Raw genomic sequence first — 23776 nt, 5'->3', positions numbered from 1 at the left:
GAGTGGTGTAAATAACCCAAAGGCCTGCTGTTGCTGGAAGGAGTCCCTCTTGGTCGTCGTGTGCCCGTCTTTTTCCGTAGCCGTCGGTCCTCTTGGCTGGTTTTCAGATTTAGGACTGAGGTCGGTACTGGGCAGCGATGTGCATGGGCTTCCTTTGTTAGGTCAGAGCATCGATATTGCACCTGTTTACCTAGGAGTTTGGAGGCTTTCCTTCTTTTCACATGGTTTAGAGTAGTTTAAATATCACCGGAACTTCCCTTCAGAACTTCTTAGAACCCCGTCTGCAGTCATCCAGGCCTGTTTTCTGTTTGTTTACGGACCTGTGGGTTGGAAGGACCACCGTGAAGGTGGCCCTGTGACTGCTGTCACTTCGTAGTGTTTGTTGACCTACTTAAGCTGAGCCCCCCCTGCTGACCTGTGGGGTGGTCCGCCACTGCTGAGTCCTGGTTTGAGAGGGGTGGGTGGCTCTCGTCTCGGGTTCCGTGTCCTGGGGCGTTGGACAGCGAGTCGCTGCCCTTCCCAGGTGTAGACCCGAAGGGCTGTGCTGCGTGTTTTACGGTGGCAGTGGTGACATCACAGACGTCAGGTGTGCTTGCTTTGCTCTGCAGGCCAAGGCAACAGTTGGCCGGGAGAGAGCCCAGTTCTACCGCAGGCCTCGGGCAGGCACGGAGCTGGCCGCCTCGTGCTCGGCAGGCGGCAGTGATCTAGGGAGTGGTGTCTTTGTGTAGCGTCTGCGGTGTGCTCGCTCGCAGAAGGTGTAAAAGTCACATGGCGAGAGAGAATACATGTTATGAATGCTAAATTAAATTAAATGCCGGGGTAAATATGTGTACTCAGATATATTGAAGCATACAGTGTTACATACTTGTCTAGGGGAGAGTAATTTTGAAATAATTTTCAGATGACGTGGAAAGTAAATATTGATTCAGTTGCCCCTCTTTCTGCCCTGAATTTGCAGATTAATACCGAGAGCTAAATCTGTTGCAGCGGTATTTTTTGCTTTTCCATACGACTCGGCTACTGTGCTAATAAACGGAGAGCCTAACACCATACTCACGGTGGTGCAGAAAACGATACTGCTGATCTAGATGTAGGTTATAATGATTACTGTCTCACAACACGTGGAGAAAAAAGTATGAGAGTTGATAAAACTGCCCTGGATTCCGTTGAAGATGTGTTGACAAAGTATTCTTTTCCTCTTCTCACAGATTTGTCTAAGAACCGGCTGGTTGAAGTGCCGATGGAGCTGTGCCATTTCGTGTCCCTGGAAGTGCTTAACCTGCATCACAACTGCATCCGGGTCATCCCCGAGGCCATCGTGAACCTGCAGATGCTGACCTACTTAAACTTGAGGTGGGTGAACTCTGAAGGTGGTGATACGATGCAAGTCAAAATATGCTTTCATTTCTATCTTTTTCTCTTTGAAACTGCTCATTGCCCTTGGCAGTAAGTCGCACAAATATCACTTAAGAAATACACTTTCTGATCCATTCGTAGAGCCATTCATATTGTTTTTGGTGCTAGACTTTTCTGAATGTCAGTATGATAAGTTGTTTTTTTTAAATAATTTACATGACATCATTTATACTTTTTGTCTCTTGGGTGCTTGGAGGTTCTTGGTATGCTGTCTTCAGGTGTTGGTATAGATTTTGGGGGAGGGAAATAAGAAGAGCGTGGGGATCTGGTCAAAAACTGCCCTATACTCAGCACCATGTGGGCAGGTGCGCTCGTAAATCACAAGTCATGAAATGGGCAAATGTGTTGAAAGAATCTCTTAAAAACATTCACTAAAGCCAAACGCAGCCTCTCACAACAACACCAGCTGGTCCACTGATCCAGATGGTCTCTTAGAAACTCACCTAGCAGGGGAAGTCTGTACTACAGGGGGCCTGACCTCCAGAAGATACTTCCTTTTTTTGGGGGGGGGGGGTCCTCCCACCTATATTTTAAGCGGCTTTAACTTCTTTTTGGTAAGTAAGATACAGGTTGCTGTTAGGATAACCTAGAGGCTCATCGTAGATCGAGCTTCCGTTTGTCCTGGTTCCTGGTCCATCTGACCAGCCGGAGGTTTCTTGCATGAGAGCAGACCAGACTCCGTCAGTTCTGCAGAGCGTCGGTTTCGTCGGGACGGCCCGCCCGGTGCAGCCAGCACGTCCCCAGGACGTCTGGCTTCTAGTCCCAGCCCATGCAGGGGGAGTGTCCCCAGGGGATACTGGTCAGTCCGTGCCTCTGCCTGTCCTGCTGCAGTGTTCCTGCCTCTGGCAGTTCTGCGTGTCAGTAAACAAACAGATGGAGCTTTGCATTAAGTCCATGTGCACGGAGGAGTGTTTGGCTGCGGATGACATTTTTCTTCTGGGATGAGACCAAGTGTAAGATTCTGCAAATATTAGGTCATCTCATTTCAAAATTTGTTAAGTGTTCTGCTTCAGAAGCAGTAATAGAATTGCTTCGGGTACGGTTTTCACGTGGAGCCTCGTTGAGCGTAGAATGGTGGAAAGAACGTTCTGGAATGTGGTTCCTGGCCCTTGGGGACAAGAACAGAGAGAAGCCAGTGGAAGGGACGGTGGCAGGGGAGGGACCGTGTGGCCCACAGTCCCCAGGTTTGGCGATGAATTCCCAGGGGACGGAAAGGGAGGAAGAGGTGAAGGGGCCTTCGTGTACCCTGCTCTTTAAGCTCTGTTTTCTGTCTGCGATGCTTTAATTTCTTGTCTGCCTCTACCTTTTCTCCCCTCCATAGAGGTTATTTTCGTTTTGTTTTCTGTTTCTCTGCTCTGGGGACGGAAAGGGGGCCTCCCAGTAAACCCGCCAAGCCCAGGGGCGGCCTGCACGGTGGCGTTAAAACGGTGGTGTTAAAACTCAAGAGACCGACAGCAACCACAGAGCATGCTCTGAAATGAAAACTTCTTAACCAAAGCCTAGTCATGGCCAGTAGCTGTGTCCTAGGCCCGGATAGTCCTTGACAAAGGTCGATCTTGACCTTCACGGAGCTTGGCCACTGTCTTTGCATCTCCAGTAACATCCCTTTGGAGTGTCGGGGTAATTTCCTTTTCCAGTCCCCTCAGGGCCCAGTGTCCCACCAGAGCAGAGACCACAGATGCCCTCGCTTTTACTGTTTTTGTGTTGTTAACTCTCCTAGACTCACCTATGGAAAAAAGTATGTGTTTACTGTTTTATATTTTACTCAATCCCATAGGTTTCCCTGCTTTGCTTTCTCCCACCTCCCTAAGCTGTCACCCGTGGATTCCACGTTGCTGTCCGTGGAAGCTGGGCTCTTCCACGGGGTCACGAGGAAAGCGTTCCAGGTACCCCCCCCCCCCAAAGGGAGGAGGTGGTGTGGCGTCCTTTATTTGTGTGGAGATAGAAGCTTCCCCCTGGTTTCCCCGTGTCCCATCTCCCTCCGTGTCACCATGGCAACAGTCCAACCGTGTCTGCAGCAAGGCCGGAGCAGAAGCCAGTGTCCGGGGTTTCTGCTTCGTGTTCAAGCTCAGTCCTGTGGAGCCTGCTGGTGGCTGCCCGCCCAGCGGTCTCAGTGCCCATTCGAGTGGCTTAGCTGGTGTCAGCTGCTCCAGTGGCAGGTGCTAAAGAGAGAGAATGTGGGAGCACACTACTGGGTAGGAGGGGGGCGGGGAGAGAGAGAGAGAAAGAGAGAGAGACAGAGAGAGTTTGGGGTGGACCAGGTGCCTTTCATAGGAGCCAATGAACTTCTCAAACTTTCGTGGGTTCTGAATGGGTTCGTCCCCCAGGCAGATCTATGGGCCTCTGAGGTCCAGCACCGCCCCCTGCACCCCCAGCAATCCGGACCGGAGTGCGGAAGGGAGGAGCGTTGACCCCCTTGGTGGAGCAGTGCTGTGGTCCCCTGGGGTGTGAGGCTCCAGCTTCTTGGCCAGCAAGCAGGCTGACGCTCCCCCGTTTATGAAGTTCAACGTTTAGTTCTCTTTGCTCCCCTTTTCTACCTGAATGCCGATGGTAACATGGAACCCCCTTACGTGTTCTCCTTTGATTCTCGTGTACAAATAAGGTGCAGAACTGCCATTCTCCTGAGCGTTTTCTCAGTCCGTTGAGATGGTGTTTCCTGGCAATTGTTGTCAGTTTGGCTCGAAGAAACTCATAAAAATTCCTTTTTTAAGAAAGATTTTATTTATTTATTTTTTTAGAGAGGGAAAGGGAGGAAGAAACAGAGAGAAACATCAATGTGTGGTTGCCTGTCATGTGGCCCCCACTGGGGACCTGGCCCGCAACCCAGCATGTGCCCTGACTGGGGATCGAACCTGCGACCCTTTGGTTTGCAGCATGTGCTCAATCCAGTGAGTCACACCAGCCAGGGAAAAAACTCATAAAAATTCTTACAGGCTTAGATGTCTGACCTCATCTCTATTGTTGAGTTACGACTCTTTGAAGGAATTGATGGAGAAATGGAGAAACTAAATGGAGAAAGTTAAGAAAGAGGATGGCTCTTACTCTCCAGAGGTGTATTGTATCGGGGTAGGTTATGAATGTGTGGCCCTAGCCGGTGTGGCCCAGTTGGCTGGGCATCATCCCGTGAACTGAAAGGTCACAGGTTCGATTCCCAGTCAGGGGAGAGATCTGCGTTGCAGGCTCTGTCTCCAGTTGAGGCGTGAACGAGAGGCAGCCAATCGATGTGTCTCTCCCTCTCTCCCTTCCTTTCCTTCTCTCTAAAATCAATAAGCATGTCCTTGGGCAAGGATGAAAATAAAATAAAATAAAATAAAATAAAACAAAAATGTATGTGCATCCTTTCAACTGTTGTGATACCTTCTGTCAAATTGACTTCGTGGGCATGAAGTAGGAGGGCCGGCTTTAAAGTGGCCGGGAGACGAGCCCCTTGTTTATTCAGTTGTAAGGCCTTGACCTCCTGCTCGAATACCGGGTTCAGTGAAACGTATCTTCTAGGAATTGGACTCTTAAAACTGGGTTATTTCTCTGGGAGTGCTTTGAGGTAGACTGCTGTATTTGCCTAAAGGATTTATGTGTCACACATGTCTCTAGTCAAATAGGTAGTCATTACCAGAAAGTGCCAGGGCCATTAAATTGCCAGTTGTCCAAGGTGTTTGGTGACACTACCCGCACGGTGGTGGTGTTGGCTGTGTGAGGTCTTCCTGTCCTCGGACGGCCCCCCGACAGCCAGGAAGGGTTCAGCCTACTGTGCTTGTGTGTGACCGTGACGTATGTCCCCTCCTGGACAGCCAGGGTTGGGCATGGTGGCCTTTTCATGTCTCTTCTGCCCCTCGTGAAAATGGAGTCAACAGAATAAAGTGTGTTTCTTCTTTGGTTGGGCCAAGAGGCTCGGTGGGCCCGTGTGGACTCTTGGCCTTGGAGGAGAGGCTGTTTGTTAGCCCATTTGCCGTATCTTGCTGTGTGTAACGTGCATCCATGTTTTTGTCCCAAACTTTCAGGAAAAAAAAAGTTTCGTTTTAGTTTTTTTAATTCAATTTTTTAATTTATATATAAAACCGATGATTGTATTCTAGGGTATTATTTTGCATATGGATATTGTTCTTGCTTCCTAGAGTTACACTTTTAACGCAGAAGCATAAATAAATTTACGTAGACACAGAATTAGCACTACCCAGGTAAAACACGCATCCTTGCCTTTGCCTCAGAAATTTGGGCAAAAAGTGCGCATCATACACAGCAAAATACGGTACTTGAGAGAAAGAAGCGAGGGACCCGGGATGCTGAGAACACCATGCTTTGGGAGGACTTCTGAGTTGCCTTCCGCCCAGGGTCCTGTCTGCGGTGTCATGAATGGGACGCCGTGTCACAGGGAGCTTGCATTCCGGACAGGGTGGACTCCGGTCATGGCACCGTCCCTCACTGAGACGCAGTGGGGGAGGCTCGCTGACCTTCAGGACGCTGAAGAAATGCCGTGAACTGCCTTGGAGCACACACTTCCCGTGGACGCATCTTAGACAGTCCGTTCTAGAAGGGCTGGAACCAACAGGCAAGCTCATCAGGTTTGGGAGATAAGCCCCCGAGAACAGGGACTTAGAATTGTTCGTCGTGTGTCTGCGAAGAGGAGTGAAGCATCGTTAGGTACACGAGTGCCGGAAGAAAAGCGGCTTTTTAGATTTGCGGTTTTCATGTTTCTGCTCTGAAAATCAAACCTGGTGTTTCTCTAGTCAACACTTCCTCCTCTTTTTAAGCCAATCTCACGTGGACGTGACTCACCGCGTGTGTTTCAAAGCAGGAGAGCTGCCCCATGGGCTACTTTGCATGTGCGGGGAACATGTAACACGGGCGACGCCCTGTGAGCCACGTTGGCTTTCCCGGCAGAGTGAAGCCATGGATAGTTGATGCCGATGGTGACGGCGATGACAACAGAGATGATGGGAGTGGCGGTGACAGGTCACTGCCCGGGCCCAGCCCCTCGGCTGATAGCATCTGTCAGGGACGTCATCTCTGAATGTCGGATGGTTGCATGGTGCCCGGAACCCAATTCCTGTCTTAGAGAGCGGCGGGTTTCATTGGGACGTGTTAAACAAACAAACAAACAAAACCAACACTTCACTGTTAAATGCAATTAAAAAACCAGAGTTTTCTGCATTTCTTCACGTGGCTGAAAGGTTGTGTTTGCAGAAAACATGGAGTTTTTGCTGCTGATGTGGACTGTGCGTGGAGGACCTCAGCGTTGAAGCTTTGCTTCTGGGTGCTCGCAACCACAGGCCGTGTCAGCGTGGTGTGTGCACCCCTGGGCCGCGGCCTGTGGTGCCCTGAGTGTCTTTACCCGAGGACCCGGGCCAGGAGCCATCAGAGAGATTGAGCAAGATCCGTCCCTATGGAGGAACAAACACTTTTGAGCCCGAGTGCCACAGGAAATCCCCGCGAAGTTGCAAGCCTATTTTAAGACGCTGGGGAGGCTGCTGTGGACGACGGGCGTGGAGCTGGCAGGACCTTCAGATCACAGACGAACCCAGAGGGGCGAAGCTCCTGGCCCCCTCGGGGGTGGGGTGGTCCTGAGCATATGGACCTCGGCTCGCAAGTGGCATCTTGGAGCGGTTCAGGAACAGGAGAAGCTGCCGACAGATGGGAGTTCTTCGCAGCCTCTGATCGCGTCACTTCCAGAACTCTCCGTGACTGGCTGTGCTTTCCGAGGGTGAAGTGCGCAGGGCCGGGAGCTGGCTTCCTCCTTGGAATTCCTTTCTCTCCCAAACCAATGGGAGTGGATTCGGAGGCATGGCGTGTAAAGAAGAGGATGGTTTTTTTTTTTTTTTTTTTGAACAAAGTGTTATCACATCTCTGTTTTGGCTGCTTTGTCTGAAGCTTGGCATCCTTTTTGGCTGCCGAACAATGCGCTCAAGGAGCCTGCCTGCTTCCTGGCTGTATAACCTGTATCCCCACATTCCTGCGTGTGGGGGGGGCCACCCAGAGCAGTAATCTCTAATCCTCAGAGCAGAGCTCTCTGTTGGAAGGACTGGACACAGCATCCTGTCCAGCCCAAGTCGCCGTATAGAGCTCTTTCTATTTTTATAAATGGAGATTTTATGTTTTCTCCTTGTGCATGCATGCATCTTCGTTGTTCCTGAGGATTGAATTTTATCCCTCAGGCTCCTTGCACTGACGTTTCTGAAGGAAGTTTCCACGGTAAGGTGGCACCCCTTCGTTCTTGGCACCGATGAAACAGACGGTGTCTTCCTGACCTGGAAATGTGAGGCGGTCTGCTCCGTGCAGGATAAACCTGCAACTCCTACATCCTTCCATGGAGATCTTTCTTATCTCCCGCCAAGGGGGAAAAAAGGAGAACACTTTACGTATTTTGGGACTGGCCTTTGGCAGCCAGCCTGTCTTGTGAAGTGACAGATTGACAGGAAGACACTGAGCTGTTGTGTTATCTTACAATGTGAAAATGTAGAGCCCTGGCTGGCGTAGCTCAGTGGATTGAGCACGGGCTGCGAACCAAAGCATCGCAGGTTCGATTCCCAGTCAGGGCACATGCCTGGGTTGCAGGCCACGACCCCCAGCAACCGCACATTGATGTTTCTTTCTCTCTCTCTATCTCCCTCCCTTCCCTCTCTAAAAATAAATAAATACAATCTTTAAAAAAAAATTGAAAATGTTGCTTGTCCCGAGGGAGGTGGGCCGTGGCCGCCAGGGTCTGGCCGAGGCCTCACCTGTTCCAGTGCACTTTCCGGGCACCTGTTTCCAAGGTGGGGCCTGATCAGGTTCCCTCCCTCTTCTTACGGCCCCGCACTTGGCAAGGCTTCCAACGAGGGTTTTTCCATGGTGCGCACCACCTGATTACGGACTCGGCTTTAGCTCAGTGTTTGTACTGGAAAAAAAAAGGAGGGGGGGGGGCACGAGACCCAAAAGGCACGTTACGACTCCGAGAGCTGGGTCGCTGGCAGAGTGTCCTGGTTTGGTTTCCAGCCCTGCCTGTGGTCATCAGAGAGGTTTTTAGGATCTTGGTGCTGCAGGCTTGCGGTCTTCAGATGGGGTGAAGACCTGCTCCTAATTTATTGTAGAGTTTGTGGGTTTTTTGTTTTTGTTCTTGTTTTTGCTTACAGTGATTCCCACAGTTCTTTCTGCAGGCCCCCCATGCACCAGCTGCCAATCACATTTATTTTTCTAACGGGAACAGACAAAAGGCTTTTGAAACATGGCTGTTTCGTCAGGAGTCAGCTCCTCCTATTCCCTCTAATGACATTCCAGTGGCCTCGCTCTAACAGGTGCTGTGGGAGGGAGGAGGGAGAGAAAGAAAGGAGGGCTCAGATGCGGGGGAGGAGGCTTGGGGATTTGGGGAACTCCTGGTGGGGGGGGACCCTTCCACAGCCTTTGCTTCAGACCGGAAACAGCCCAGTGATGCGTGCCCAGGCCACGCCACTCCGTAAATAAGACGAATAGAAATTAGTGGGATGTGTCTCTTGGCTGGACACTGTTGGCTCAGCACTGTCACCTTTGTTACCTCCTCGAAGGCTGCGGGTCCTTGTGGGCCGAGCCTGGCACAGGGTCAAAGCCCTAAAGCCGGTTAGAAAATCTTCCCAGGAGGCCAACGCCACATGTAATGAGGGGAGGCCTTTGTGATGTAAAAGTCTCGCACTGTATTTATAGCTGGTTCCCCCTGTTGGTTTGTAGTACTCTAAATGTATGTGTTGCTTCCCTTTATTTATTTTTTTCAGATGTTTGTCTGTCTTAATTTAGTATGTAAAACAGTCATTCATGATGGTAGTTCCCATCCTTTTGGGTTTTTTATTTTCCATGCCATTAATTTCTGATACATGAAGAAAATGTAAATTTTACTTGTCATGTATTCTGACATTATCTTACAGGTTTCTACTTTTTCTGATTCCTCGAGTTCTGGATATTTTGCTCATTACATTTCAGTTAATTTTTTGTTTTATAGACGCCTTTAGGGCCAGGGATTGCACTGTGCTCGGTATTTCAGTTGATGCCGGAAAGCTTTAATATGTAGTATTTTTTTTAAGTCACTACTAAATCTTCAAATTTTCTGTACCACTTCCTTGGCCCATACATTTTCTGTAGGATAGATTTTGAAAGTTAATGTTGTCTTCCCCAAAGTAATAGCATTTATAGAGAGTGTAAATTTAGCCCTGGCTGGCATAGCTCAGTGGATTGAGTGCAGGCTGCGAACCAAAGTGTTGCAGGTTTGATTCCCAGTCAGGGCACATGCCTGGGTTGCAAGCCACGGCCCCCAGCAACTGCACATGGATGTTTCTCTCTCTCTTCCTTTCTCCCTCCCTTCCTTCTCTTAAAAAAATAAAATCTTTAAAAAGAGAGAAAGAAAGTGTACATTTGCCAGCTCCTGTCTCCATACCTAGATATTACCTTTATTCCTTATTTTAGGTCCACCGTGGAGTTTGCCTGGCGTTCAGTCCACTGCTGCTTGCCGGCAGTCACCCCTGTTCGCACCGGAGCCTTCGCTCTCTCCCCTTGTGTTGTCTCACCAGTTTCAGAGTCTGCCCTCCTTTCTAACGTGCACTTTGAAGAAGTTCCTTTGGTGAGGGTGTGTTTGTGGTAAATGCAGTCTTTTCCTGGAATGCCTTTGCTCCCCATCCTTGAAAGAAGTTTCAAATTATTAGTACAGAGCTTTAGGTCACATGAATATAGAGTTTTAAGTGGGCAGTTCTTTCTGTTGTGTTTAAAGATACTGTGTTTTCTGGCCCCTGTTTTGCTGCAGAGAAATTCTTTGCTGCTCGTCTAAATGTTTTGGGTTTGCAGAAAAACCTTCCACGTGTCCTCCTTTTATTTCTTCCCGTATCTCCTTTGTCTTTGGCGCTTCGCTTCTGGGCTTTATTCTGCATGTATCACACTATTTTTACGGACTTTGCTACGCAGCTTATTTTCTTCCCTGAGTCTGAAGACGCCTGGCTCTCATCAACGCTAACATATCTGTGCCCGTTTATGTTTGAATATTTCACTGTTATTTCTTTCCGTCGTCTTTGGGTACGCCCTGTTCGTTGGAGGTTGGACTTCTAATTCTGTTGTTCGGATTTCTTAGTCTCTTTCGGAGTTCTCGTTTCTTTACGTTGGGGGTGGCGCTCCAGCACAAGAAGGCCTTTGAACACTGCGGGCGTGGAAGGCCGGCGATTCTTCGCATGCAGGGGAGCGTGGTGCCGGCGGATTCTTTCGTTGAAAAGGCTCTTTGTGAGCGGAGGGTGTTGTGCATGTGAGGGCCACAGGTTTTGACTCGCTGGGGAAACTTTACGCCCTCCCTTATCTTCTGAGTGTATGGATTGTGAGAGAGAGGGAGAGAGGGAAGCGTTGTTCTGTTGTTCCACTTATTTTGTACACTCATCGGTGGGTTTCTCTATGTGCCCCGACCGGGGATCGAACCGGCCACCTTGGCGTATTGGGATGACGCTCTAACCAACTCAGCTATGCAGCCAGGTGTCTTAATCTTTCAATGGTGTACTTTGTTGGTGGGCTGAAAAAACTTTGACTTGCCAGTAAATTTCTACGAGTCATTCTGGTTATTCGATTGCAAACCTGGCTGAGAGGTAATCTCGAAGCCTTGGCCCCTTAAATTGGAGTTTGTGAACATTTGCCTTAGTCACCTTCAGTCCTGTCTTTGTTGGACTTTGCCTTCTTTGTCTCGTTAGCGTCCTCTCCCTTCCCTGGTGCCTGGAAGTGACGGGCACCCGGAGTCAGGGCTGTGGGCGGGTGGCTCTGACTGCAGTCTGCGGGCCTAGTGGCCAGGTTGGGCTTCCCGGGGGCCCTCCTGGCGGCCTTACTTGCTGATCGGTAACGTCACAGTCACCGGGCAAATGAGAGAAGTTTGTATCCGAGTAGCTTTTGAGAAAAGAGACACAGCACTGGTTCTCCTAGTTTTCCAGTCCCCCTGGGAATACATCACTTCCTTTTCAAAAGGAATACAGATGCGACAGTGGCTGGGAAATTGCAGAATACGATGTTAAAAATAATAATAACAATAGCCTACTTGTGAAAGGAAGGCATGTGCTCGGTGATTTCAGGGAGGGAAATCTGGGTAACAGGATGAGGAAAAGAATTTCCAGGAGCACTAGTTCAGGGCAGAGATAAGAACAGATTCTGCGGTTCTTCCCCTCGAAAGACGGCAGATGGCGTGGGTGTTCGGGAGACACGGGGTGGGGCGGCGACCAGAGCAGGTAGCTCTGTGAGGCGTTTTGTCCTCTCCTGTCCTTCCTCGGAGCACCTGTGCGTTTGCTGGACCGAGCGGGACCAGTGGGACGGACTAGTGGGACCAGTGGGACAGAGGGAATGAGAGAGCGTCTCTTTGAACGGGGAGATGCAAGTAATCAGGCGGTTCGGCCACTTGTAGCGGCAGATCCACCCGGAGCTGGGCCATCCATGGATCTCCACTCACCTGCTTTACCTCATGACATCCGGCCGTGCTTTTCGGATACTCCATCCGGCACCTGGCAGCCATAGCAAAAAGGAATGTGAAGATAATTTAAGAAAACCGGTCCATGCTACTCAGCGTTTAATTCGTCTGTTCGTGACTAGGGAGTGGCAGGTCTGGAGAAAAGTTACCCACCGGCCTCTGTGGGAGAAAAGGTGTGATTTGTTTCCAAGCCCAGGGGTCCCCTTGGGTCCATGGCAGGCCCCCCAAATACACTCTGTGGAAAGGCATTCTGTTGGATGTCAATAGGTAGGCTTTTTTAAAAAAGTGCGTGTATCCTGCTAATCGATATCGTGGCTGCTTTCCGCTGGCATCCCAGCGCGGAGTCTCGGAAGTGACATCTGACTCTCTCTTCCACATGCAACTCAGCCGGTGAACCACCCGCCCGGGGCTGCGCTGCCTCCTGCTGGGAATGCGGGGCCCTCCCGCTGGTCCCTTGGTTTTCCTTCCCTTCCCGCTCGCTCCACAGGCCGTGAAAGACCCGTCACAGACTTGGGCCCGAAGTCTGGACCGCCTGGTTTCAAACCACAGCGCAGACTGACGAGGCACCTGGAAGCAGGTTTTCTAACTGTTCTGAACAAGGTCCACTCTTTTTTTAAAAGATTTTTATTTATTTATTTTTAGAGAGGGAAGGGAGGGAGAAAGAGAGAGAGAGAGAGAAACATCAACGTGCGGTTGCTGGGGGCCATGGCCCGCAACCCAGGCATGTGCCCTGACTGGGAATTGAACCTGCGATGCTTTGGTTCACAGCCCGAGCTCAATCCACTGAGCTACGCCAGCCAGGGCAAGGTCCACTCTTGAGTCTGAAAAGTAGGAGGTTGGGTGCTGCTGTCACAGGGCCGCTGTGGACATAATAAATAAGGTGATGGTCGTCTAAGTGCCCAGCACAGCGCCTCGTCTGTGATAACGACCCCAGAAATGTTTGTTGAGTGCTGTGGACTCAAGTTTTGTGGCTTAGCGTAAGAGTTACGGTATGGGTTAAGGAAAACGGGGCTAAGGTCTGGTACTTGAGTAAAGGAAGTGGGTGTCAGAGGACCGTTTGTAAAGAGTATTTGAGTGGTTAAGTGGAACTGAATTGTCGGCGATGGTCAAGTTACACGGCAGAAGTTCTGTGAAGGCTCATTTCCCTGGAGGGTGAGTGGGAAAGAGAGAATCCACGCAGGCTTACATTCGTGCACGCCAGTCCACGTGGCCCATTCAAAAGTCTTAGGAATCGAGGGGGAAGCAAATGATGAGTAATCATGCTTAGGCACCTTAATTTTTATTACTTTTTAAAAAATCCTCACGCGAGGATGATTTTTACAGAGAGAGGTGGGAGAGAGAAAGGCATCAGACAGCTGCCTCTGGCTCGTGTCCTGACTGGGGAATCAAACCCGCAGTCTGGGTTTGTGCCCTGACCAGGAATTGAACCTGCAACCTTTTGGTGCCCAGGACGACACTCTATAATCAGCAGAGCCATCCGGCCAGGGCTTTATTACTTCTTTTTGCATTAACTCTGTGTCCCTGGGTAAAAGTTGATCTGAGTGTCCTGTTCTCCTTGGAGTCAGAATCAGTACCCCTTTCTTTTATCCTGAAAAAAAAAAGCAGTAAAGCAAAAGCCTATACTTCCAGGGCTTTGGTGGAGTGGCCTGGAGGAGAAGCCAAGACAGGCCGGTGCACCTTCTCGGTCACAGCAAGCCGGAGTCCCCTGCACGGGAGCTGGAAAGCTCTCGGGGGGGGGGGGGGGGGGGGCGGGGGAGGAGGAGGAGTGACTGAGGAGGGCGACTCACCCATCGCTGCACTTTGAAATCGAACTGCAGACCTCGGTCGTGGCCCCGGCTGACCGTGAGGGGAGCAGAATGGGGTATTTTAAGAAAGGCTTTATTTATACTCAAGAGGAGACCGACAGGCTGCTACCGTGGGAAACCGGCTCGGAGGCAGTGGCCAAATATGTGCCGCGGGGACGCGCCGCGCGAGGCCGGCACAGCCCGGATGCCGGGTGGCCGCAGACACTCACTGTGTGCAAACACTCACTGTGTGCAGCCTGCGTTTCTTTCCGTTCTCTTTTCCAAAGTCGTCCCTTTCCCTTCTCAGGCTGTGGCCTCCGTGTCTGGGGGGGGACGGGTTGCTAACAGTCTTCAAGAAGTGGCTCAAGATTCCGTTGACACGAGGATGCCGTGTTTCCAGGTTTGGCACGTGTTCCGTCTCCAAACGATCGCCACACTCTAGCCGTGGGGGGCGTCACTGCTGTCCCGGGTAGATTTAAACGTGGACTCCCAACACAGTCTCATTCGAGGCTAATAATTTCACGGGAAATAGTACTAACGTTTTATCTCTGGTTTGTATAGCTGCGGAATGGAAGCCGACCTAAACAGGACCGGGCAACCCAAAGCAGTGTTCTTGGTGTTGGTAATTGTGGAAGACATTGGAGGGTGGTGGGTAGGAAGGGGGTGCGGGGGGAGCCTGGCGCTGGAGGGGGAACAGTCTTTAGGAAACACAGGTGCGACATTTGCCCGAGTGGGTTTTTCAGAGCCGAACAAGGAGAAGGAAACGGTTCTCCCTGGATGTGGTTCGCGGTTGCGTGTGCAGGAAGACAGGTAGCAGTCAAGTGTCGTATTCAAAACAGGGACGAGGTAAACTGTGGCTCCAACGAAAGTGGCGTAGGTTGCGCAAAAAGAACAGGAAAACGCTGTTAGGTGCGGTGTCCCGTGAGAAAGGCGACTCTTGGCTGCAGTGCGATCGCAAGGTGCTCCAGGTGCCCACGCGGGGCACAGAGGGAGCTGCTCAAACACACAGGAAGCACTGCACCCTCGTTCCGGCCCCTCCCCCGCTGAGCCCCCCCCCCCCCCCCAGGGTGAGCCGCCCTGGGGGCCCCTCGGGGAGACCTGGCCTGCTTCCTCGGTGGCCCTCCGGACGCGGTTCACTGTGACTTTTTAAATTGTTGTTCAAGTGCGGTTGTCTCCTTTTTCCCGCCACCACTTCCCCCCGCCCCACCTGGCATTTTCTTAATAGATTTGCGATGGTCAGTGATTTCACATCATTACTTCTGTTTCTCTCTGCACACCGAGTAGTCAGTGGTGGGGGCGGGGTGGTTCTTGGGGTTCACGGTTTCCCAGAGAGATGGCAGGTGGGATCCTGGGGTTGGAGACGGTGAGTGAGAAAAAGTTACTCATATGATTACGCAGGCTGCTCTTGGTTCTCCAGGTCGGAAATCGGTACATGGTTCGTTTGGCCTGAAATTCCGTGGTTAGGGATTTGAAACCCAGAAGAGAAGTTTATCTTGCAAGCCTAGGCCCTCGCCAGGTTCACGCCGGGCTGGGCTGCCGCGTTCCACCGCGGAATGAGGAAACAGATAAGTCTAACAGAGAGTCGTTCAGCGGAGAAGGATGGGGGTGGGGACAGGCATGAGCCGCTGCCGTGGGAACAGCCCCTGCCTTCCTGCCCACTCCTCCCAGCTGCCCCTGTCCCCTCCTCCCCGCAGACTGGACAAGGATGCCGGGGGCCGGGCTCGGGGGTGCGGGAAGTCTCAGGCCACTGCTGATACCGAATCTGTGACTTCCGCTGAGTGAGCGGCCTGAGTGCCCCCCTTACCGACTCTTTTGTAAAGAGTTAATTTTTCTTCTAAATGTTGCTCTCAGGGGTGGCTCCCAGGCTAGATTGGAAGGTAAACGCTGGCCACTACCTTACCGGACATTGCACAGCCTTATTGTTAAACCTCCCCTCCGTGCAGGGCCTGCTCAGGGCACGCGGGCCCACCGGAGACGAGGGGGTCAGGGCTGGGGAGTGGGTTGCAGCCCGAGGCTCTGACTCGCTGGAGAAAAATTGCTGCCAGATGAGTGGCTTCCAGCGGCCAGCTGCCGAGGTGGCCAGAGGATCAAAGGGATCATCCCAGTCTCCCCTTCGTAAACGTTTGCGGGAGAGGTGACGGGGTTTGGTGGGCGTGTGTGTTTCCTTTCTTACGGGGCACGTTACAGGTGACCCGGGAGCGTGCTGTGGGGAAACCCGGCGAGGACAGGCTGCGGGGATGGGTGGGCGGAGCGGCAGAAGTGTGCCCAGCTCTTCGCGTGCTGTCTTAGGGCCGAAGTCCTGATGCCTTACTTGCCTGCCGGTGATTAGATACAGGAGTGTGGGGGGCGTACATAAACAGGGGTTCCATCAGCAGCGTTCAGCACAAATAGCATTTTCCCCCAGCAAAGAAGCCGTAGACGCCTTCACAAGCTTACATTGCGTTTTATTTTAAATCTTCCAGTGTCCTCCCTGGAAGAATTCCGGTAAGAATCATCCATGCACTATCAAATTAATAATAACATGCTAATAATTATTTTACGGCCACAAATTATACCCCAAATTGTTTACTTGCCACCATTTGGTACATGGAGTTCTTTCGTCAGGAGGGAATTTCTTTGGAGACAGTCCTCCCAGCAGGTGCCCCCGGAAGCTGGGCACCTCCTCCTCCTCCCTGGGGTGCCCCACAGGGCTCCTGCACATCAGACAGGGTGGCAGGCAGGGCTGAGAGGACAGAGGGACAGGCTGGTAGCCCTGGTTTCTCCTGCCACTGTCCCCAGGGACCAGGAGAGGGTGCTGGGGGGGACCATCAGCCTCATTCTCGTCTGTCGCCCTGACCAGGCGCCAGCTGCTCCTTCTCGAGCCGGAAGCCCCCTCCCCATCCCCTGTTCCTCCCGCCCCCCCCACCCCAAAGGCTCTCAGGCTCTGCCCCGCCTGCGGGACCCTCATACAGTTCTCTCCTCCTTGAGTTCCTTTCTGGAAGTAGCTTTCCTTCTGGATCTGGGCCACGGAGAGGAGACACGGCGGACTCTTCCTGCTAAAACCTCGCCATTACCTGGGCCCTGGGGGCCAGGAGCAGAGAGATGTCGGGTGGGGGTGGGTCCCAGCAGAGCACCCGCCTTAGGAAGGTGCTTTCCAGAGCGCGGCACCTGCTATTCAGGCTCCCGTCAGCTGGAGGCGCCCTCTGGCTGGCCAGACCCCTGCCCGCTCACAAAGGGAGTGAGCCCTGCAGGGGAAATCTGTGTCACACACACAGAGAAGTGCCCAGACCACAAGTGTGCACCTCGGTGAGTTCTCACACATACAAGCAACCGTGTAACCAGTCTCCAGCCGTGGTTTCTCTTTTTATTGTAGTATTTACCTCCTAATGATAAAAACACTTTGTAGTAATTTGGGAAAATTGAGCCAAGTGCGGTCAAGAAAATAAAATCCTCTTGTTGTACCTGCTGCCCCCCAAGTGGCCACTGGTCACATTCTGTGGTGCTGGCAGCCCATCCGTCTGTGTCACCCCCTCGTACCCACAGATATCACGTGCACCATACACACACACACACACACACACACACACCCCACCACAACCCTTGTGGCCTCACACACGGAGGTCCAAGCAGGTGCAGTGTCATGACACACAGAGCTCTGGGAGTGTTGCCGCCCGGCTGTTGGCTTCCTCAGCAGAGCAGCGGGGAAGGAAGGGGAAGCTGGAAGCCATCTGTCTCCCCGCCTGAGAGCAGGAAGGGGCCCCTCGCAGCGGGGGGGGGGGGGGGGGGGGGGGGGAGGGGCGGGAATAAGGGGCTGCCATATACCAGTGGGAGATTCCTAGATTTCACTTATTCAGTATCTGCCCGTCTCTCAGTCAGGATACTCGGCAGTGATGACTTCTTTTTTCTTTTCTTTTTCTTTTTCTTTTGTTTTTAATAATTAGCTCTCTACTAGATACCGAAACAGACTTGAACCACAGGGAGTCAGAAGGTTGGGAATCGGCCGGTGGTTTTGGGAGCTGCAGGCAAATGCTCTCTCCATCGCACCTAACAGGGACGGGCCGATGTCCTCACGTGCGGGTGGCTTTGGTCCTCGCGGACTTTGCTGCTCGCGCTGTCAGGAAGGTGACAGCTGGCACCAGCCTCCCCTTGCTCTCGGCGGTGCAGGGCACGTGGCCCACCTGTCCCCTGGCCGCCCACTGCAGGGTTCCTGTAACGTGTCTTTTCTTCCCTCATGCACGTGGGATCTGTGTCATCACACATCCAGACACCGGGTTTTTATTTTTGTGAGACGTCTGGGCCGCTCGCCCCTCGCCCCTGCTGGCTCGCCGTGCCCGCAGACGGTGCGCCGCGGCCCGCCCTGCTCACGCGTGTCCTCCTTGTGTTGTCTCCGCAGCCGGAACCAGCTGTCCGCCCTGCCCGCCTGCCTGTGCGCCCTGCCTCTCCGAGTCCTGATCGCCAGCAACAACAAGCTGGGCTCGCTGCCGGAGGAGATAGGTCAACTCAAACAGTTAATGGAGCTGGTATGTTACTGATTTTTAAGATGCTCTTTTTTTTTTTTTTTTTGCCTGTGTACTAATCATCGTCTATCGAGGTTGCCAGAAAGACTGTTTGCTACGGTTGGAGAAGGGGGAGCTGGTGGTGGTGATAAAAATATGAAGGGGGGGAAGGGCTGCTGCTGGCGGTGCTGTGGCAGCCACGGTTCCGGAAAGTTCCCCTGGAGTTTACCTGTCCTTATGCGTACAGGATGCACGGCCCCTGAGGTTTACAGGTCGCCACACACTCGTTAGGTCCTTCTTTCTTTCCACTGTGGAAGTGAGTGGGTCGTAAATTATGGACAGACTGGAAAAATGATGTACAAACGAGTGAGAGGCCCCACTTCGAGAATGCGCGTGGCGAAGTCACAAGGCAGAGAGAACAGAGTGGCCTGATTCCGGGAGGATTGGTGTCACCGTGCCCCACATTGACGCCCCAGCTTTAAGTGACCGCGTCCCCGGGGGCGGAAAAGAAGGACACGTGACAGGCAGGGCGAGAGATGGGTTGTGTGTGCGCGCACCCGAGACGCAGGCGCCTGCCGGGGCTGCCGCTCCTTCTGTCCTGACTCAGCTCCTTACCGGGTTTCTCAGGAGGGGAAAGGATGGCTCCTTCCAGACTCCCGTGGAGCTGAGCCGGGCGGGCGGAGAGGCGAGACGGGCCATCAGGTCAGCACCTCGGGGTGGCGGGGCGCCCTCCAGGCTGCACTACTTCGTGCTGAGTGCGCGTGCGGCACAGAGCTGACCGCTGTGGTTCCGGCCTTGAGGAGGACCTTCCTCCAAGTGCCACGGATGGCCAGTCACTTTCCACTTGGGTGCCTTCTCCAGCTTGTTTCACTGCGGCCACCTGGACCAGGGTGGTGGTGGCCGGGAGGCCCAGACTGAGGGCTGTGACCACGTTGTCGTGTCTGCAGCGAGGAGTGGCTGAGAGGGGGACGGCGCCCACGTCCCACACGCATCGACTGTTACTCGAGTTTAGAGACCGCTGACCGCTGCATCGGGCATTGGCGCTATGAACAGAGCGCCTTTCTCGGGACTCGGGTGCGAGAGGTGTCGGAAGCCCATCCCAGCTGGCTCAGACCCGGAGTTGGGCCGGGTCGTAGGGATGCGGGATGCGGGGGGTCTCCCATCACTCAGGATCAGGACGCTGGACCAGGCAGGGGTCACGTGAGGATGAGAACAAGACTGGTCAGGTGCCGAGCACTGAGCTTGCTCTGCTCCTGCGCGCAGTGGGGCAGCGGCCGGGCGCACGCACTCCGGGCTCAGGCGCCCTCCCACCTGGAGCACATAGTGAGGGCCGGCTCGCAGGTCTGGGCCCCAGCTTCTAAGCGGGACAGGCCCGGTCTGAGTCCGATGGCCTCTCCTGACTCAGTCACCCCAGACCATGGGGTCACGTCACCCCGATCCGGCTGCTCAGCTGCCATGGAGGGGGGCGCTTCTGAAAGAGCGTGGTGGTTCACTCGGGCCCCTCCCCCGAAAAGTCCGTATTACCAGAAGCACGTTCACAGGGCAGGGGGTGATCGCTTCAGTCTTGGCGCGGGGAGAGGTGGTGAGGCATGCACCCGTGAACCGGACCTTGAACCAGGCCTTGTGTCTTTTCTCCATCAGCAGGAGCTCTCAAACCCTTGAGTCCTAGACTGTTAGAGGCAGAGGTTTTATTTATTTATTTAATTTTAAAGATTTTATTTGTTTATTTTTAGAGAGTGGAAGGGCAGGAGAAAGAGAGGGAGAGAAACATCAATGGGTGGTTGCCTCTTGTGCGCCCCCCTACTGGGGAATCTGACCCGAAACCCAGGCCTGTGCCCTGACTGGGAATCAAACCAGCGACCCTTTGGTTCTCAGGCTGGCACTCAATCCATTGAGCCACAGCAGCCAGGGCCAGAGAGGTTTTACAGGGCATCTAATCCAAGGTCTGGACATGTTACCAAACGAGGAAACCAAGGCCGGTGACAGTGAGCGACACACGGAACCTCACGCTGGCGTGGCTGACTTGGAATGGGTGTTGAGACCCCCTCACCGAGCACTGTGCAGCGGGGCGGGGGCGGGGGTAGTGCAAGGGGAAATGCCATCTTAAATGTGCTGGTAGCTATACTTCAGAATAAAAATTAATTTTAATGCGGTATTTTAACCCAAGGTAGCCATGGTATTATGTCAACATGCATGCGATGTAAAATGAATGAGATATTTTATATATATATTTTTTGCATTAAGGCTTAGAAGTCCTGTGTGTATTTATACCTACGGCACTCCGCAGACTGGACGGGTCACACTTGTCCTGCACAGTGGCCCCATGTGGCCCGTGGTGACCGCCCGACTGGACGGGGCCGCCTGTGTTCCTTCCACGTGACTCACTCCCGTGTGTCAACAGGCCTGACCTTTGTGAAAAGCATGGATTTGTGACGTCGGTGGAAATCCAGTCAGTGGCCGTTTTTCTCACCACAAAGGGCAACTGGCCTTGCTTAAGGTCACAGACCAAAAAAAGACCAGTTTCCATCTGTTCTTCTTTATCTTTCATCTTTTTCTTAAAATAGCAGTGTTACTGGAGTGAGCCACATCCGATGATTTTTTAGCTGTATCAATGGGAGAACAATTCTCGGGAGAGCCCAACGCGAGTGTGGAACTCCGGGGGCAGCTTCTGTGTTGGGCTACGCAGTGACCAGCTTCTTAAAAGACCCGGGCCCTCCCCAGGCACTCAGGGTGCCCTGGGCCACCGCAGTGCTGATGGAAATGTCTCGGCTGATGGGCACAGCATTGTTTAACTGTTTTGGAAGGAATACTCTTACATGTTTCACATTAGACTCCAAGGATCCTAAATTGCGTTGCACACTCTGTTTTCTTCCAAGTATAAGTGAAGCGTCCAGAGTCGTCACTTGCTTAGAAAACAGACACAAAAACACCGCAGCCAGCCACGAGAAAGGAGTTGTGCTTTCTAATTTTTTGAGAGTAATTGGAGTTGGGGAAAAATATCATACCTTCTTTTTTTTTATCCTCGCCTGAGGACATTTTTTTTCACATTTTTTAGAGAGAGGGGAAGGGAGAGAGGAGGGAGTAAGAAACATGGATAGGCTCCCTTCTCCAACATGCCCTGGGCTCAGGCATTGAACCAGCAGCCTGGGTGTATGCCCTGACCAGGAATTGAACCTGTGACTTTTTGGTCTACAGGATGATGCTCCAACCAACTGAGCCACAGTGGCCAGAGTTAGCTTCTTCAGTGTGTCACAATTATCTAAGAATCTTAAAACCAAAAGTGTTGCAATCCCGAGATGGGTGTGTCCACCGTTTGAGATCGCAGCAGGGGCGTCCAACCTGTTGGCGTCTCTGGGCCACCCTGGAAGAAGAGTGGTCTTGGGCCGCACATTAAATACACCGTGATACGTAATCACAAGGAAATCTCGTCATGTTTTAAGTAGATTTGCAGTTTTATGTGGGGCCTTAGGCTGGACGGCCCTGTAAGGGAATACTGGAAGGCAGTGGCTCCCACTTCCCCGCAGAAGCCATTCAGAAGCACGTCCGAGACGCCCTTTTCTTGACCCCACACGAGAGGCCTGGGGAACTCACGCAGTCTCAGCTCCCTCGAGCTGGCCCTCGGGAGGCGTTGCTCATGGGGACGATCCAGTGGGCACTTCGAGTGGCTTCTGTACCTTTGTTCCCGCAGTGTGGAGCCGCGCACACCCATTGCTTTGGGCACCTGTGTGCGTGTGTGTGCCCTGTGGTGGGAAGGGAGAAGGTGTGGGAAGGGAGAAGGTGTGGGCTCTCCCCGAGCGCCTGCTCTGCACCTGGCAGGGGTGGAGAGCAGGGCGGAGCTGCCAGAGCCACGAGGATGAGTGGGATTAGGGGTAACCACAAGGGCACATGGGATTTAAACTGTCGTGCCTCCGTTGTGCGTGTGTCAAGGGGTGGTTCCGATCAACAATTAACAGAATATCGGTCTTCCAGAGCAAAGAAGACACAGTCTGCCCACCCCACGGATGTGCTTGTAAAATGTAGGGAAAGGTGTTCAGGTCCAAGGTTGCACTTGATCCCACGTGAATAGTGCATCCAAACAGTGCCTTGATGTGCGGCGTTTTCCACTGCAAGACGTGAGCCTGTAGTAAGGGGCAGGGCGTGCTCTCTGCTGGTTTGAGGTGCTATAGGGGAATGGCCGACCTCGGACTGCTGAACGGTTCCACGTGCTAATCTGGCACTTGCAAGCCTCAGGCAAGTGACCTGACCTTTCCGAGGCTCCTTGTTGTGATCTGCAGACATCGGGGTAGTCACGCTGCCTGGCGAGTTTCGGGGAGGAAGGAAACGAGACCGAAGCCCGTGAAAGTGGCTGAGCGGCCACAGCCTCCTTCTTTTCCTTTTTCCTCTCCTCCGAGAAGGGTTCGGCGGTGGCTGACCTTTCCTTTTCGTCTCTGCGCTCAGCCTTCCTCGGCCAGCAACCTGGAGACCCTCCTAAGGAGGAAAGTGTACCTGTGTCGTCGTCCTCACGTTGAAATCCCTCACGGCGGTGATGTCGCCTGTGGCGCCTGATGTCCCAGAAAAGGCATCTCTCAGCCTCTCTCTCTCTCTCTCTGCTCTCGATGCAGGACGTCAGCTGCAACGAGATCACCGCCCTGCCGCAGCAGATCGGGCAGCTGAAGTCTCTGCGGGAGCTCAACGTCCGAAGGAACTACCTGGAGGCGTTACCACAAGGTACCCAGGACGGGGGGGGGGGCGGGGGGCGTGGATACAACGGGGGATCCTGGCTGTTTTTTGCTTGCTCTGCCGTTTGCGTGTGCCTGTTACTGTTCATTTTAACCTGAATGTCACGAGCAGACAACAGTCGTGCGAGTCCCGTTCAAGTCGTGTGCCCTTGGCCGGGGGGCACAGCAGTAGGCCGCTCCCCTGCGCGAGGCTGCGAGCGTGTGCGTATCCGTCACTAGGGCTCCCGTGACACGGCGCCGTAGACCGGGCGGCTCACGCAGCAGAGGTTTGCGGTCTCTCACTTCTGAGGGCTGGCGGTCGGAGATGAAGGCGCTATCCAGTCCGATTCCTTCCGAGCCTCTCTCCTCGGCTCGTGGACGGCCATGTTCTCCGTGTCTTCGTGTCCTCCCCCGTCTGCCTGCGTCCTAGTCTCTTCTCAGAAGGACACCAGGCCTGTTGGGTTGGGGTCCACCCTAATGACCTCATTTTTAACTTAATTCTTCCTTGTGGAGGCCTGTCTCCAATACAGTCGCAGTCTGAAGTACTGGGGGTCAGAGCTCAGCGTAGGAATGTGGGGGCACACCACGCAGCTCACGCCAGGAGGCAGCGGGCACCGTGGTGGGTACGGACCTCTGATGTTCTGGAACACCACGCCGGCAGTGCAGTTGACGTGCTTGGTGCTGCAGGTCCGACCGCCAGGGTTTCCGGTTGGGGGGCACTGGCTGGAACCCCCCGTGTCTAAAATAGACTCTTCAGGGGAAGGCACCGCCCCTGCTGGAGTGACATTTGGACTAAGCGTCACAGGAAGTTGGGGTGACTCTTTTGAAGCCCCTCCCACGGCCTTGCCCTGGTGGAGCAGACTCGGGGCCTGTGGCTGTGGACTCCCGCAGGCGACCTTCTGACTCGCTGTGTCGGCGTCCGAGTCGGAAGATGTGTTTATGCAGAAACCGTGGACCACTGAGAACTCGGACAGCCAGCCTCGG

The 23776-nt window shown here is 53.1% G+C and overlaps 1 protein-coding gene across 1 annotated transcript in view; it reads left to right on the top strand.

The window, feature by feature from the left end:
* The window catches only part of LRCH1 (leucine rich repeats and calponin homology domain containing 1), a 147685-nt gene that overhangs the window by 68510 nt on the left and 55399 nt on the right, over window positions 1-23776 (top strand). Inside the window, exons 2-4 of the mRNA XM_036011677.1 lie at window positions 1209-1353; window positions 17993-18119; window positions 22697-22802. Coding sequence (XP_035867570.1) covers window positions 1209-1353; window positions 17993-18119; window positions 22697-22802 — 378 coding nt within the window. The remainder of the gene's footprint in view (window positions 1-1208; window positions 1354-17992; window positions 18120-22696; window positions 22803-23776) is intronic.

The sequence above is a fragment of the Phyllostomus discolor genome, chromosome 11 (genome assembly GCF_004126475.2).
Source record: "Phyllostomus discolor isolate MPI-MPIP mPhyDis1 chromosome 11, mPhyDis1.pri.v3, whole genome shotgun sequence".
NCBI classification, from domain to species: domain Eukaryota; kingdom Metazoa; phylum Chordata; class Mammalia; order Chiroptera; family Phyllostomidae; genus Phyllostomus; species Phyllostomus discolor.
Note: the sequence above shows the minus strand (reverse complement) of the source record. Positions and strands in the feature narration are given on the sequence as shown.